Raw genomic sequence first — 16,869 nt, 5'->3', positions numbered from 1 at the left:
CCTGCTGGAGAGGTGGGCGGCATCGAGAGTCCCGGTTCTACAGATGGAAAAACTGAAGGCCCTAGAGGGTAACGAGCTCACCCAAGACCCAGTGGAAGAGGGCTCTCCTGGGCTCGTCCCCTGCCGCCGTGCATTCATTTCTTTTTGGCACAAAAATCTGCCCTGCATCCCTTCAGTGCTCACCCTGTGGCAGGCCAGGTGCTCAGTACTGGGGACAGGGCTGAATAAGGCAAAGCCCCGCCTTGCAAGGGGAAAGAAAGAGATGAACTCGAACCTACAGTTGCCTGGAAGGTAGTAAGTCCAGGTTCTCATGGGAACGCAGCGCAGGAGCGTACCCAGGCTTCTGGGAGGGGGTGAATGAGGCCACATCCCGCAGGAAGAGTGAGCGGACATTCCCAGTGAAGGGGTTAGAAGAGCGGGCAGCTGCTCAAGGAGGTGGCTCAGGAGAAGCGCAAGTTATAGCAAAGGACTTGGAGGGACCCTGAAAGCGGAGGATGCAGGGTGCGCCCACCCTAGTCCAGGCCTGGAGGACCCAGTGCGAGGGGGACCTGAAAAGGCTGGTCTAGACACCTTTTTACTGTGCTTCCCCTCCTTTCAACATCTGTAAAGTGACTCACTTCAAGTATTTTCATAGACTCTACCCTTTTTTGCCCCTACACAAGATCTTGGGCAAAGGTTCCAGTTTTATTACATAAATGAATGTGTTATCCAGCGCAACTGTTGTTTTTCCAGCTGTCACCGAACTTCCCTGTGACTCCAGGTCTAGAAAAGCAGGATTCTTTAAAAGTAAACCCTGCTGGGTCTCTTCTGAGTAATGCAGTGAGGCTGCCGGTCACGGCTCCACCGGCAGAAGAGATTTCCCTGGTGCCACATAAGTCTCCTCTTGTTGAGCCTCAGTTTCCTTTCCGGCAGGAACAGGGTTTGAGCTTGGCAAGCAGGAGCAGGGCTGGCAGCAAGCACCCCTCTCAGCCAATGTGACTTCGACGCTGGGTGCTTGGGAAGGGGCTGTGGAAGGGCTGTCCTCACAGCCCCCCCTGCACAGGGCTCGTTCCCAGACGGGTGCTGGTGGGGAAGGCCAGGTTTGTGGTGCCCATTGCTTCTTGCTGTCAGGGGCCAGCAAACCCCAGTGGGGGTGGGGGAGAGCTGCCTGCAGGGTAAGTGCAGGATCAAGGCCCAGCCTCCCACCACCATCACCACCTGCACTCGCCGCTCCATTTGTCCAGCAGATCTTTATCAAGGGCCCCCTCTGCCTGGTACCAATAGGAGGTGCCAGCCACTGGGGAGATGGGGATAGGGACCGTCCAGGAGAACCCTGGCTCTGTCTCTGACCTGCTGAGGCCAGGAGCCTGCAGCCGTTTTTGTGCCTGGTTCTTTAAATGGGTCTAAGTAGCCGTGCCTTTGTGTATGGCTGTGGGAGGCTGCAGTAGTGCCAGGCCCGATCATACCTTTCACCCTTAGTCCTGGCTTGCTCTCCGCACCCCTAACAGTAACACCCGTGGGCACCACTGGGAGCAGCCGGGCCTCTACTCAGTGTAAGGACAGGAGCGCTGTGTGGTTACTGGCCAAAGGAAAACAGGACGGATTTGCTTGGTGTGTTTTCCCCTCTCGCACACATCCATGGGCGCTTACTGAACAGCCGACTGAAGGCAGGATCACCAGGTCCTTCCTAAGTGACTCGTATTTATTGTAGGGGGCTTTATACCCACCCACGAGATATTCGCACACATAAGGGGTTTATGTGGTCCGTGAATGCGTAAACACACTTCAGACGTAGGCATATGGCAGTTGTCCTCCCCAGTTGGTGACAAACAGCATCACGCCGGTGACTGTCACATGCCTAATGCAGACATGGGAGGAGTCTGTGTGGAAGAAGTGCTGCGGGGCACAGTGTCCCTTGCTGGATTCGGATATAGTTCCAGAGAGGAAGGGGCCTGGCAGTTTTAACCCCGCTCCCCCTCAGGGCTTCCCCTGTCCTGGGTTCTGAAAGTCTGGCCCAGCACACAGTAGGTCTCCACCATGATGGTGACGTTCCCGCACATCCTGTCATAGGTGCTTGTGTGACGTATTGTTGTGTGCTTGGGTCTTCGTTACCCTTACACAGGATGAGGACCCATTTAGCTTTTTTCTAACTTCAGAAGTTCTTTGCCCTGCAGCCGAGTCAGTATGTTTGCGTAGCATTTACAAGTTTTCCAGGAGCTGCAGTGTTTTGCTGACAAGTGACCTTCCAGGCGCCTCTCGGGGGCCCAGGACTAGTGAGGGCCCAGTACCCAGTGCCCGCTCCGTCTCCCCACACTGGGCAGGTTTCTCTGGGCAGCTGAGGAGATGTGGCTCCCTCCAGATTCCTGGCCAGGTGTCACTCCTGCACGTGCGCACAGACCCGGGCACTTCCCTCAGGGATGCCATTACCCCCGCTCTGCCGGAGCCTGAGCGCCGAGCTTGTGTGAGATGCTTAGGCGTCCGTGACTTTCCATGAGCCCCGCTTCCTCTGCTCTCCCCTGTTTCCCTACTGGGAACAGCGCTTTGTCCCTGAAGGACCCAAAGACAGGGCTCAAGCCTGGGAAGCCACACTTTATGAGGGCCCGGCATGGGACAGAGCTGGGGCCCTGGAGCTGTGACCCCTGAGGACGGCCAGGGGAGCAGCCTCGCACCCAGGCCTGCCGAGCCCCCCCGAGGTCATACCTGCGTGTCGCTGAGAACCCTGGTGACGTGATCCTGAGCTTCCTTTGCCTTCTTTCCCTTTGGCAGGCGAGTTCAGAACGTCCACACAGGCCTCGACCTGACCGTGCCCCAGCACCAGGAGGTGCGGGGCAAGATGATGTCAGGTCACGTGGAGTACCAGATCCTGGTGGTCACCCGGCTGGCTGCGTTCAAGTCGGCCAAGCACAGGCCCGAGGATGTTGTCCAGTTCTTGGTGAGCTGGGGACTTTGCCAGGATGCTCCCAAGGGTGCCCAGAGTCTGGGGGTCCAGGTGGGCAGACACACCTGTCACCAGGTTACAAGTAGCATCAGGGAGCAGGCACTTCTGTAGCCAACACTCACTTAGGGCCAGAGCATGCTGGGATGGGACTGAGTGAATCCCATGCTTATAGTCTGTGGGGAGCCAGACTTGTAAAGAGACAGGTACGGTCAGTAACAGGAGCGCACAGGGGGCTGTGGGAGTATAGAATAGGAGTGCCTAGCCCACCCTAGGGAAGGGGTTCTGGAAGACTTCTCAGAAGAGGTGAGCACTAAGCTGTGTTTCAGAGTAGGTGGGGCTAAGCGGCAGTGGAAGAGGGGATGGGGCCCCAGGAGGAGGGTGCAGCCTGAGTGAGGGCTTGGAGGCTAGAAACAGGGTGTTGTGTGGGGAACTGGGAGCGCCTCAGTACCGTCCTGGATGGAGCAGGAGAAGATGAGGGTGATGGCAGGCAGGATTCAGGTCATGCAGGGTGTGTGGGGGCCTGGCTTCTCCTGTAGCCAAGGGGGGATGTTAAGCAGGGGGGTGACGTTGCATGTTTGCCTTTGACTGGCCAGTCTGGTGCGTCCCACATACCAGGCCATACAGGGCCATGGCCCAGGGAGTGGGGAGGGGAAGGGGTCTCATCGTCCCAGATGGGAGGGAGGAGCGGTCCCGTCCCAGGGAGTCTGGAAGATTCCCAGGAGAACAATTCAGAGATCCATGCTGAGAAAAGGTCACTCATGGTTTTGCAGGGAGGTGACCTAACAGCCGGCCAGACTGTGAGGCCATGTCACTAATGTGCTGAGGGCCTAGAACGGAAGCGGAAGCGGTGGCCATGGTCACCTGCAAGCTAGGGTCCCTACATCAGCTCTACCTGGACCTATGATAGTCAGTGCCCAGAACTCACCATGGTTGCATCTTTCCTTTGGGCCACTAAGACTTTCATAATTGAACTTAAACTTCGATTAGGAGGCTTCATGAATGGAGCCTGAGGCCGGGAGCTGGACGGAGGGTCGGGAGGGAGGCCCACTTCCTGCGACAGCAGGTCCTGTGACCTCTGGCTGGTGTCAGAGGAGCACCCTCTCCTTTCTGCACTCAGGAAACTACGTGCTTCTCTCATTCCAGGTCTCCAAAAAGTACAGCGAGATCGAGGAGTTTTACCAGAAACTGAGCAGTCGTTACCCGGCGGCCAGCCTTCCCCCGGTCCCCAGGAAGGTCCTGTTCGTTGGGGAGTCGGACATCCGGGAAAGGAGAGCCTTGTTCGACGACATTCTGCGCTGCATCGCCAAGGATGCCGAACTAGCTGGCAGCCCAGAGCTGCTAGAATTCCTAGGTACCTGCGTTTCGGCCCCAGACCCCTGAGGTCTCCCAGGACCCAGAGCTCAGCCTCGGCAGGCCCCGGGCCGCAGAGGATCAGGAGCTGCCTGTGCTGCGCTGAGGCTCCTACTCGTAACCGCCCGCTCCGGGCTTCCCCGGTGCCACCATCCCTGAGGGGCTGCAACAGGCCCTTGGACCCCTGGCTGCCCCCATCCACCCAGACCCCCGTCCTGGTCCCAGGACCCTGCAGGAAGCCTCAGGTGCTGGCACAACAGCTCGGGTGTGGTGAGGCACCTCCATGTCCCATGGCAGTGGGTGACAGCAGCTCTTTTTGCTCCCACACAGGCACCAGACCCCCGGGGGCTGCAGACCTCACCAGCAGAGATGTCTCTGTCCTGGACACAGACGGTCAAGCAGGGGACGATGGCGAGGCTTTCGACTTCTTCCAGCAGCAGGAACAAACGGAGGGGCCGCCCACCCCAGGCCAGAAGGATGAGGATGCAGAGAAGTCCTCGGAAGAGGAGGAGGCTCTGGACCCCCTGGGCATCATGCGGTAGGCCTCCCCGCCCCCTCCGGGCTGGTTCCAGACTCCCTGGGGACAGCTCCTCCCTTCCGTGTGGGAGGATGAGACCCCTCCTGCTCCCCGCTCCCTGGGCAGTCGCCCTGTATGGCCTTGGATGGTGGGGGAACTGGCTGTCTGCTCACCCTTACCTGTGTCTTCGAGGCTGAGCTCAGACATCACCTGCCCCTCCCTGGTCACAGGGTGGCCCCCCCACCACCACTCCCTGGCTCTACACTGAGGCCTGGCAGAGCTGCCCCCCAGCAGCTCAGCAGCGCAGGCTGCCTGAACCCACCCGGCCAGCCTGTGGCTTAGGCCCGTGACTGGAGCTCCCTGGGTGCGTCTCACCGTCTGTAAAGCAGCGCGATTTACCTTGGCCCCCCCTGCCCACAGGGTGGTTGTAAGGTTCCCATGAATCACATGGGTTGAGGGAACTGGCGACCCATAAGGTGACAATGGTGTCACAGTGTGATTCAGGGGCTACATTGAGGCCAGGGTGTGGTGTGTCCCCTTTATACGTATGCACACATATGTGTACATATAAGCAAGCACTGGCAGATGCACACACATGCACAGACATCCACTGGCTGGAGAAGAGAAGCCAGCTGTAGTCTCGGTGGCCCCTCCTGGGTGGTGTCCTGCTTCTGTCACCTTCTTGCTCCTCTCCTTTCCTGGCCCTCTCACTGCCTTTAGGGAGCTGCTCCTGAGCCCACACTGCATGGACCACCCTGTGCTGGGGGAGGGGTCTGCAGGCTAGACAGACTGGAGAGCAGACATCTGTTCCCAAGCCCCTCCCCGACGGGCACAGGCTGAGGTGTTTGGGCAGGACCACCCAACCAGAAGCCAAGGAGGGGGACAGACAGACTCGGCCACCAGAGCCCTCACTGCTTCCCCTTGGCCCACACATACAAGAAACAAGGTGGACCTACTTCGAGCTGAGCATTGTACTTGGCACTTGGCACATGTGTCTCGTTGGTGCCCTGCAAACATCTTTTATTATCCCATTTTACAGATTAAAGAAACTGAGACCAAGTACTTAGCCTGAGATCAGACAGCTGGTAAATAATGGTGCTGAGTTTCAAACAAAGTGTAAGATCCTGGACTGTGGAGCCAGTCTGCTTGGGTTTGAGTCCCGACTCTGCCATTTACCAGCCATGTTTCCCTGGAAGTGTACCTTTTTCTTTAGTTTTCTGCGGCAAAGATAGGGTAACGATAGCACCCGTCTCCGTGCTCTTGTGAAGTTTGAATTCACGTGAATGTTAGCGCTCAGCTCTTCCCATGGCCTCGTCTTTCTGCCCCACCGCCTCCACAGGCTCAGACCACAGGCCCAGGGTGACATTCTCTCTGCTCTCACGAGACTCACTGAGGTTCAGTCAACAGATGAGGGAGGCCTGTCTTGCAGATACTGTTCCAAAAAGGAGCCGATGAGGAATCAGGAGGGACCAGAACAACTTAAGCAACGTGAGGGGCAGGTGTGGCCGCCTGGGCTGTGGGCTGGTGTGAGACCAGCCTGGAGAAGGGGATCGTTCTCGGGGAAGGTGCCTGGGTGCTCAGGGAGACGGCATAGGAGCCGGACGTCCCGCAGCACGTTGGTGACCAGGAGGCAGATCCCTCCCAGCTCTCCGGGGCCGGCCTTCTCCTGGAGCCGAGCGAGTGGCCCTGTGAGAGCGGCAGCGAGGGTGGCCAGGTTATGGCAGGGGAGATTTGTCACAGTTCCTCCTTCTCAGCCTTGCATAACACGCAGGCCCGTCTTGGGCTTTATTTCGGTGAGACGAGGGCTTTGTTTAAACTCGTGCTCCCTGTTGTTCTGAGTTACCACACTTGGTGCCAAACTGAGGTAGACTGGGCAGTTTGTGCCAGCCTTTGGCTGAAGGACAGGCTTAGCAAAGCGGCTCCTTTTTTGGGTAGGAAAATGCTCTTTGGGGTTGGCATGGGCCGCCCTGGATTTCCTCTTTGCTCCAGTAGCAGATTGTTGGGGATGCATCAGCCGTCCAGGGACCGCCTGGCCCCCAGCACTGTCCCTGGCTTTGCACTCAGGGACATCGCTCCTGAATCCTAGGAAAGCTTAGCACCAAAAGGGATCAGAGGTTTAAGACCTTCTGTCAATTTTTCATTTAGTGACCAGTGTGACAAGAGTCAGTGCTGTCACCTCATCCGGAATAATAAACACTGTTTCCAAGTCCAGTTTCTTCCCCTCCCTCGCAGGTGGCGTGAGCATGGGTGCAGGCTGCAGCCCTCTGCACTGTCCCCTCAATTCCAGTCTCTCAGCAGTCCGAGAGTGGGGCAGGACCCTGGGATGATCCCCCTTTCATAGACGGGGAAACTGAGGACAGAGTTGAGTGGGGACTGGCCCAGAACCTTGTGGGTGGCAGAGTAGCACCTTGAAGTCCCAATTTCCCCTGGCCTCTCCGGAGACACCCAGGCGGGCCTGGTGCCTTTCTTGCACAGGACTGCCCACCCTGTCCTTTGATGGGGAACGTTATGTTCTTCGCAGATGACTTACGCTTTGCCTGGGTATTTCTCCATCCTGTGCCCTCAGTTCCTCTGCAGATAGATGGCAGCCGAGCCTTCCCAGCCGCAGCCGCGCCCGCGCCCCCTCCGCCGAGCGCCCGGCGGGACCTGACTCCGGCCTCGGTCCTCCCCGTGGCGGCCGCGGCGGGGCGCTGTTGCTCCACCGCAGGGCTGCTGGAGGGTCGGAGCCGCCCGCACGAAGCCCGGAGCAGGGACCGGCCTGGCTTTTCTTTGTCTTTTCAACCTCGTTTGGGTGAGGGAAAAGACGCGTTGCTACACCATTACGAAGTGCTTAAAAATGGAAAAAGCACTCACCCGGCCCCTCCCGACGCTCCGCTCTCCCGTGGGTGCGGGTTTCGTGCGTCCCTGTCCCTGCGCGATCTGCAATCTGCGTAGCTGCAGACGGTAGCGCGTGTGCCTTTTTATACTCCTGTCCTTTCACCGGGTGTCCTCTGACGGCCGCTTGCCGTGTCGTGCATAGTTTTCATATTTAACTTTCTATTTTTGAGGTTTCACAGTGCTGAGAAAGATGAAGTTCTGCCATAATAGCCCTGCCTTCTGCTGGAAATACTCTGCTAGAAACATTTTAAATTATAACTTGAATAATGTATGATTGGTATATAAAAATTGAAAACGCAGTTAACAGTTCTTTTGCCTGCAAGGCATATACTTCTGGATATTCGTGTCTTATTGCCAAAATGGGATTGTGTCCCACGCACATTCCATAATTTGGGGTTTGTTTGTTTGTTTAGCGTATACATCTGGTTTTTCCAGGTCAATAAATAGACTTCTACATTCTTACTCTGTGCTAGTCTGTAGGGTCGGCGTGCTGGAAGTGGCATTGCCAGGCTCCTGCTTGGGGACACTGTTTTCTGTAGGGTTTTGCTATCTCAGGCAATGAGGAGCTTTTTCATGGGTGCGGTGGTTATTCTCTTGAGCTTGCCCCACAGATACCCGCCCACAGATCAGGGTCCTGGACCCCTCTGCGCGGGACCTTGGCTGTGCCCCCGGAGTAGTGAAGGTTCTTTATGGACGTCATACCCTCTGTCCGGGAGCCTGTCTGCTTTTCCCAACCCTGCCTGCAACGCCCCCACCTCTTCCCCGAATGCTGAGGGAGCCCTCCCGGCCCCCCACTCCCTGAGGACTCTCGCCTTCCCTAGGGACAGGCCGGCTCCTGCACACACATGCCTTCTGTAAGTCTGGGCTTCCCACACACGACTCAGGAGGGGAGCCGGCGCCCGGGACCTGTGCCGTGGCCCGAGCACTGAGGCTGGGCGGTCCTTTGGACTGCAGAGCTGGGCAGTGCCTCCTGCAGACGGCTGGGTGGACAGTGAACGGGAAGGCGTGGCGGGAGGGCAGTGGGGACGCCAGGGCCGAAGCCCATATGTGCAGCCTGCACCCATGCTCTCACGACCGGTGAGTGAGGGGAAGAAACTGGGCTTGGAAACAGAGTGACTCACTCCCCCTATGAAATGCCTGACCGTGTGCCTGAGGTCAGAAACCTGGCATCATCCCAGACATACCTCTTCTGCCAGTGATCACTTCAACAGTCAAAACGTATAAGCTCTTTGCTTTCTAACATTCTCCCTGACCTTGTCTCCCCCTCACACAGCAGCTCTTGAGCATTTTTCCAGGGCCTGAGAGCCAAGCTTCCCTGGGGATCGGGTTCTCAGCCATGCCCAAGTCACACACCCCCACTGGCTCCCTGCCTGAGACCCCTTCACCCTTAGCCCACCTAGGTTGCTGCCCACACTTCCATCACCTCTTCTAGGAAGCCCTCCTCTGCTCCAGCTGTGCTGGAGTTACTGCCCTGTGTGGTAGTCATTGGTTTCCTTGTCTGTGACTGCTGGGCTCTGAGGATCTGGGGACGGTGGCAGGTCTTACTCCTCTCTGTGCTCCCGTCCCTTAGCACAGGTTCTCCCACGTGGAAGGTGCTGCCTGAGCGCTGGGTCAGAGTGAATGGATGAACTGCTCACAGAGCAGCTGAGCGGCCGGTGGGGAGACCAGCCGAGGTGACTGAGCAGGCTTTGCAGGAGGCACGAGGAAGCAGAGGGCTTTCTAGATACGGGTCTGCGTCTCAGAGCGACGCTGGGACCCCCCTCTCGCTTTACTCCCTTCCCCCTTCCCTGGGGGAATAGAAAGAAATGAGACTGGATAAGAGATGCACTGTCACCCTGTCTGTCCATCTCTGTTTATCTCTCTGTCCTTCCTTCTGCCATCCATCCATCCATCCATTTTTTTCATTCAGTATTTATTGAGCATCTACTCTGGACCAGGCACACTACTGAGTCTATACTTGCTGCTTAGTCAGGGGACAGGGGATGGCCCGGGTGGCATGGGTGGAGCACAGAGGGTGCCCTAGGTTCGCTTTATTTCAATTCAAGACAACAGAAGATCAAAAATATATCCAGGGAGAAAAACAAGAACATTCATGCCACTGGAGAGGAAAGTTCACAGAGCAGGAGCATCCGGCCTCATTTCTGCTCTCAAACCTAGAAGGAGATATAAGAAGGGGAATCCCTGAAATCCGCGTGGCTTTGCCAGAGATAATTAATTACGTGGGTTCTCTCTCACTTCCTTTGTTCTCCAGAGGGTGCCCCTCTCTCCACAATTCCTCTGATTCCTGGTCTTGGGGGAGCCTCTCACCCGCTTGCTGCAGGGGCCCAGTAGCTGAGTAGGATGTGAGTTTGTTTTCTCCAGGAGCTGCTCTGGGGCCTGTTAGTTTCAGGACGGTGGACCCAGTCCAGGCTCTCCGCCCCTCACTGCTGCAGTCCCTGGTGGTCCTGGGGGCAGGGTCAGGCAAGGGGTAATGAGGGACAGCAGTGGGCAGAGCTCCCAGGCCTCAGGTCAGTCCAGTGGCTCCCAAACCTGACTGGTCGTTGATTCCATGGGAACTCACACAGAGCTTCCTGGGCGAGCCCCTGGGTTCTGACGCAGGCAGGAGGCCTCGGCAGGGCCCATCTCCAGCTGTCTGCCCCCGGAGCCCTGGCCTGCCTCTGGTACCTGCTTTGCTGGGTCATTAGAACTGAACTAGCTCTGCCATATCAGTGGGCCAGAAGGGGGAAATATCCCAGTACGAGCAGGCCCCCCTGGCTCTTCTCTAGGTGTGTAAGGAGGGGTGGCTGAAGTTTCTGAAAAGCACTTGCTGTTAGGATGGAGTCCCAGATGCTTTGAGCAGGGCCTGGGGCTGGTGCCAGAGCAGAAACATGTCCCCGGTGGCCTGTGACGTGAGCCTGTCTGGCTTGTGCCCGGAACAGAGAAAGCTGGGAACTGGGTGCATGGCACAGCCTCCGCCACGTCTCTGCTCCCATCTCTGCCTTCAGGAAGTGCCACTTTCTCCCCAAGCAAGCAGGACTGAGCTGTCATCCCACCGTGTCCTGCATCTTGTTAGGGGACAGGAGCAGAGGACTTCCCTCAGTTCTATTCCCAGTGTCCCCCGCCTGCTGTGTGGCCTTGAGCAGATTTCTAGCCTCTCTGAACCACTGTTTCTTCATCTTCCCCATGAGCCTGACAAGATCCTCTGGCCAGGACTCCGGCCCTTATTGCCGAGGTGTGCTCCGTCCTGCAGCCTTCCAACCGATGCATTCCTGGCTTTTGTAGCCTCTCCTGTCCCAGCTGCGGGCCTGATGTCCTACTAGGCGTTCTAAATCCAGGCTGCGGAACGGTCACCTTGCAGCACCGTGCCTTCTCATACCCGCCCTGCTGCTATTTTTGCTGCTTTTATCTGCTGTTGGTTAATCTGTACCGCTCTTCGGGGGCAGGACCAGCTTCTCGGAGCAGTTTAGCCACATAGGGTTGCCAGCGTGAGCTCAGACGGTGACCTCCATCCAGTGGAATGGCCTGCCAGGCAGACAGTTGACCCAGAAGTCCTGTTTCCAGTAAAAAGCTTATTCTCATTTGCAGAAACCTTAAAATGGCTCCTTGGGGCGCCAGCAGCAGGGACTGGGACACCTTGTTAAACTAAACCCAAGTTTATGTGTTTATGTGCAGGCGGCGTAATTCACATGAGCGTGTTCGTGAGCACTGTGTAACCTCCACCCAAACCAGGACAAGACCCCACCCCCACCCCACCCACCCCCCCACCCCCCGACAGCCCGGAAGCTTCCCCTGTCCTCCCTCCTGGATTCCTGCAGCTGTGTCTGGCCCAGAGCAGGACCTCAGCCACCTTCGGGATGACAGAGCCTGGCGGGGCTCTAAGTAGCTGAAGGGCTTCCAGTGGGGTTTGCTCAGTAGGACTGATGTGTTTACTAGGTTAATGGAGGTTATGCCAGTGAGGCTGGGCAGCCCCCACAGCCTCTGGAAGGAGACCAAGTTCTCTGACCTGTGACCATGTAGTCAAGCCTGGGACCTGAGTGACTCTTCAGGTCTGGGGGTCATCTGACAGCCAGTGTATAGCCCAGACACCCACCCCTTCTCCTGCTGCACATCCCCACAGTGGTGGTTTCCCCAGGCACAGGGCTTGGCCACCTCCAGTAGCAAGGCCTCGACACGTCCAATGTCAGGTGCTTGGAAAGTTCCTTTGGGACACAAGCGCTGGCCCACCCAGCACCCGTGTGGGTCTGACCCGGCCGGGTGGCAGGGCTTTCCTGAGATGGCCTAATCTTGAGTTTTGTCTGATTCCCCAGCTCCAAGAAGCCCAAGAAACGCCCCGAAGTGGCCGTGAAGCCCAGACCCTCACCCCGGCTCACCATCTTTGATGAAGAGGTGGACCCTGACGAGGCGCTCTTTGGCCCAAGCAGGACGCTATCCCCCCAGGGCCCCACAGTGGACACCGCCCCCAGGGACCGTAAGTAGAGACCCAATGTGTTCACATCGCTCTGGGGTCCCCTGGGTGACCTGGCCAGCCTCTGTGAGTGGCTTTGAGCTGCCACACGTGAGCAGGAAAGAAGTCTTCACCTTGTCCCGTTTCGACATCATACAGACTTGGCTCATGGAGATTTTCTGCTGGACCAATCTGGTCTCGCACCTCGTTTCTCACAGCCTGGAACATTCTGGGGCTGTGTGTGATCCGATCATCCCTTGGAAGGGGACGGGAGTTTCTCTGTGGCTTGGAGAAGGGTGGATTGGGACCAGCGTGGCCAGACATGGGCACAGGAGGGAGGAGGACGCTGACTGCTCTGGGCGTTCGTCCTGAGACTCTAGGATTAGGACCGGGACACGAGGTTCTGTGTCGCCCACACGGACCCCACTGGAGGCTTCTGGGCAGAGATGGCAAAGAGGAAGCTGGGCGTCCTTAGGACTTCCACACTCGTCCCTGCGCCTGACCCTTCCTCACCTCACCCCACGCCCAGGTCCTCTTCCAGGGCCGGGAATTGATGTCACCCATTAATTCAGCCAACACATGGTGACCACCCACCGAGGGCCAGCCTCTGTGCAGGGCCCGAGAGCATATTGATGAGTAAGACGCAGTCCAGCCTCAGGCTCTCCTATGGCTGACAGGACATCTCCTGACAATTACAGGACAGCCTGACCCTGAGCGGGATGTCAGTGCCTGTGGGGGAGGGACATCAGGGACGGCTTCCTGGGTGGGGGGACGTTGGGTGGGGGCTCTCCTCGAGATGGATCTCGAAAGACCAGCGCAGTTTGCCTGGGTTGCCGAAAGCGAGGCTGTTCCTGGTGAAGAGGCCGTGATCCCCTTTCTTGAGGGGCGGCAGAGACAGGAGGTGCAGGGGACACCAGGCTTCTAGAAGGCAGGGACTGTGGTGACATTGTGTCAGCTCAGCACTGCATCTCTGCAGGCAGCGGCCCTCAGCCAGTGGCTGGTGCTCAGTAAGCACTTGTTGGGAAACTGGGGTGCAGCCGCTGGGGTTGAACTAAGGTCCAGCTGGGCCAGGTCATGGGGAGCCTGGCGCCATGAACTGAAGAGGCTTTTTCCTCCTCAAAGCAGTGGGAAGGCCACCAGGTGCCATCAGCTGACTGGTCCCGTACGGCGGGAATGGCGGAGCGGGGCTGGGCAGACAGGTGTGCCGGCCCTAAGGAGCACCTGTCCCTTACACTCACCTGTCCCCATTCATCTGGTTCTGTGTTCTGCCTTGATTGATCTGGCCTGACTGAGCCAAGCCACCTCCACCCTGCCCCTCCCAGCGCCACCGAGGACAGGCCAGGACTCCCTCTGACCAGTCTGCTGCTGTCCTCTCCTCAGCCCTGAAGCTATTTGACGATCCTGACCTCGGTGGGGCCGTCCCCCTGGGTGACCCCTTACTGCTGCCGGCAGCCCGTGAGCATGGAGGGCCCACTCCCCGCCCTGGCCACAGAGAGGCCTCCGAGGAGCTATTCAGGTACCACCTGTCCCCAGCAGGGCTCCGCCAGCTCCCAGAGTGGCCTGGACAGAGCCACAGACCTGTCCCAGCATGGGAGCATCTCACTGGCCTTGGTCTCTGGGGGAGGGGTCCTGGCCCTGGAAGGCAGGGGCCTGTGGGTGGGAGCTGGCCCCGAGACGGTGATGGGGACTCGGTGAGGGATGGTGGCGTCCAGCAGCCGGGCAGTTTCCAGAAAGAGAACTTTGTGTCCACGTTGTTTTCTTTTCCTTTCACACTCATATCTGAATAGTTTACATGAATAATCATTAAGTTACTTAACTGCAAGAGTGAGTGTAACTGGCGTGAACAGGTTTTGGGAACAAATAAACTGACCCTTGGCAGCATGCAGCTCCCCAGCGGGTCCCAGCCGCAGGTTTTACAGAGCGGAGAGCGAGGCGCCGTCTGTTACGTGGAGGGTGATGGGCAGACCGTGTGCAGAACTGAGAGCCAGTACTTACGGGGTCCTGCAGCCTGCTGGGCTTGTTACACGTGACCTTCCTTACCTAAGCCTCATGGCGCCCCCCTGGCTGGGTGCTGGTACCTCCGTTTCATAGAAAATGGAGTGTGGAAGAAGTAAGTGGCCCAGAGCTACAGCTCCCAAGTGCGTGGGAACCCAGGTCCGCTGCCTGGGTCCTGTCCTCCCACCCCTTCCAGGACCCTCCAAGCACCTGGAGGCCTCCGCTGCTGCTCCCTGAGAGTGCTCAGCACCGTGCGTCTCCCCATCACATCACCCGAGCCCCTGGAACACGGGCCGTGCTTGGCCATTGACAGGCAGCCAGAGCGGCCTCTTTCCCGGAACGATTACATGGCGCGGCCCCGGGAGGCTGTCGTTTGCACCCTCGTTAGCAGCTGCGGGCTGTCACAGAGCTCTCTCAGTCCCCACCTGCCTGAGTCACAGGATGGCTTGTCTCTACATCTCCCCACGGCCGCTGGCATCTGTTCACCCTGCTCCTGGGTCCTCGCCCCTGACATCCTGGCAGGCTGGAAGAAGCAGCGATTGCTGTTCCATGGTTAGGGAGAGACAGAGGCACAGGGGAGAGGAGTACGGGGTCAGCTCCGGGGGGCGGCAGGGTCCAACAGAGTGGGTCCCACCCAGGGAGCCTCTGCCGACTCCAGGACTCGGCTCATCCCAGGGGGCAGCTCCAGTGGGACCTTCCTGGCACACTGGGCTCTAAGTCCACGGCACTGGCCCTCTCAGACCTGTGTTCTACAGAACATCCTTTAGGGGGTGTTCAAAGGTGTTACCCTCAGTGGATCTCCGTGGCCAAATGGCTGGGGCAACACCAGTGTTAAGCAGGACTCTGTGCACCTGCGTGGTTTAAGGGGGGACTACCGCGCAGCATTTCACTGCGTTGGTGGGACCTATTCTAGCCATGACCCGAGACCCCAGATGGGAATTGAGCGCTTGGGAAGGGGTACCCGTGTGGCCACCTGTACCCCAAGTCAGACCACTCCACCCACCTCAGGGCAAATCTATCTTCTCTTGGTTCCCAGAGTCAGTACTTTGCCAGGCAATGTAAATCCTGAGTTCTGACACAAGCTTTTAGCTACTGCTCTGTTTCCCCAAGGGCCCCTGTCTGAGGATAGATCATTCAGTCCCTCTGAGCTTTTTCTGGGCACTCAGACTCCAATGAAGGTTGCAGGAGCCAGCACTTGCCCCAGGACTGCCACGTGGAGAGAGCCGGGCACCTCTGAGCTGAGGTTGTCCCTGGGTAGCACCTCCTGGAATGGCCTTGAGCCCAAGACAGCTGTTAATGGGTGTGTGGGTGGTGGGATGGATGGAATGGGTCTTCCGTTGTAGGCCTGGTCTCCAGGAATAGCATCTACAGGAAGCTCCCCCGGGCAAAGAGGGCTAAGTCCGGCTGTGGCCTCCTTTCTTACCTGCTGTTCGGTACCTGGAACTGGTCCTGTGTGACCATTATGTTGCTGTGGCCTTTAGTTCTGTCCCCCACCCCTCTTTGGTGGGCTGGTAGGGCCAGGGCCAAGGTGGAATCTTGGTGGACCCTGGCTGAGGCCGGCTCCAGCCCTTGGTGCGCTCTGTGTGGCCCGCAGAGGTGCCCTGTGGGGGAGCAGAGCTGCCCGAGAGGACAGTAGGTTAGCACGCAGCAGTGCCTGCGTCAGAACCGGGATGTCTGACTTCAGAAGCTGAGCTCTCATCCAGACCAAGTTCAGCCAGAGGAAGGAGGAAGGACTGCTGGGGGTTCTGCTCGACCACAGCTTGCTCCTTTGGTAGGAGGTCACGCTCAGGGTGTCTCCCTCTGCTTCCCTAGAGTTGAAGAGGACTTGGACCAGATTCTGAACCTAGGGGCTGAGACCAAACCCCAGCCCCAGCCTAAGCCCAAGCCGCCAGTGGCAGCTAAGCCAGCACTACCCAGAAAGCCGGCTGTTCCCCCCCGAGCGGGCCCGTCTGAGGCCGTAGCCGGGCAGCAGAAGCCGCAGCAGCAGATCCAAGCTATGGATGAGATGGACATCTTGCAGTACATCCGGGACCACGACACGCCTGGCCAGGCCACCCCCAGCCTTTTCTGACCCTCCTTCCCCTGTGATGAGGTGGGGATTGGGTCTGGCAAGCCAGGACCTTTAGTCCCAGGGCAGGGAGGGTGGGTGCCCAGGACACAGGACCGCTCTACTTCCTTGTTCCTTTTTCTCTGGCCTGCGGGGCCACGGAACCCTGCAGAGTGCAGAGAAGGTCACCCTAGGAATTGAGCCCAGTTGTTTCAGCCACATACATGCGGAGGGAGAACGTGTGTGGGGACACGATGCTAACCCGGAGCCCGGCCCCCAGGATGCACTGAGATGGGGGGAACCCGGGGAGGCTTCACTCGGGGCAGGAAAGCTCGGCACCCACTCATACCCAGCAGCTCTGCCACCTCAGCACAGGAGGGAGGGTCTGCCACCTGGGGTGGGGCTCAGGGGACCAGAGTCTCTGGGGCCTGTAAGCTCTGGGGGGGAGGGGGGGGTTCCCCAGCAGAGGGATGAAGAGTGGGTGCCTGGGAGGGCCTGGCTGGGTGGGCTGTCCTTGACTCACCTCTGGTGACCAGGTGCTGAGCAGGGTGCCTTCCCTTGTGTCTCCACTTAGAGACGTCAGGCCCAGCCCTGCATCTCTGGGCTATGGATGGCCTAACAAGCTCAGGTCTTCCTCTCTTCCTTCCCAGGAAAGACCTGGTGGGGCAGACCGTGGGCCCCTTGGGCCTCTGGCTGTAGAGCCAGGCAGCTCTGAGCAGATCGATCACAGCTTCCTGCAGAAC

General features: G+C 58.3%; 1 protein-coding gene and 1 long non-coding RNA gene across 2 annotated transcripts; both read left to right on the top strand.

The window, feature by feature from the left end:
• The first annotated feature begins 2,396 nt into the window (after positions 1-2,396).
• HS1BP3 (HCLS1 binding protein 3) lies at positions 2,397-16,222 on the top strand. The gene is made up of 7 exons (XM_090280722.1): positions 2,397-2,440; positions 2,746-2,911; positions 4,061-4,268; positions 4,598-4,805; positions 11,948-12,108; positions 13,465-13,600; positions 15,892-16,222. The coding sequence occupies exons 1-7, from the start codon at positions 2,397-2,399 to the stop codon at positions 16,148-16,150; spliced, it is 1,182 nt and encodes a 393-aa protein (XP_090136848.1). The 3' UTR covers positions 16,151-16,222.
• Positions 7,396-8,123, top strand: LOC150005663 (uncharacterized). The gene is made up of 2 exons (XR_016511889.1): positions 7,396-7,575; positions 7,841-8,123. It is a non-coding gene; the product is annotated as an uncharacterized LOC150005663 (long non-coding RNA).
• Positions 16,223-16,869: the final 647 nt, after the last annotated feature.

This window comes from Furipterus horrens, unplaced genomic scaffold (genome assembly GCF_987537825.1).
Source record: "Furipterus horrens unplaced genomic scaffold, mFurHor1.1.pri manual_scaffold_6, whole genome shotgun sequence".
Lineage (NCBI taxonomy): Eukaryota > Metazoa > Chordata > Mammalia > Chiroptera > Furipteridae > Furipterus > Furipterus horrens.
This window is presented reverse-complemented; position numbering and strand designations above follow the sequence as displayed.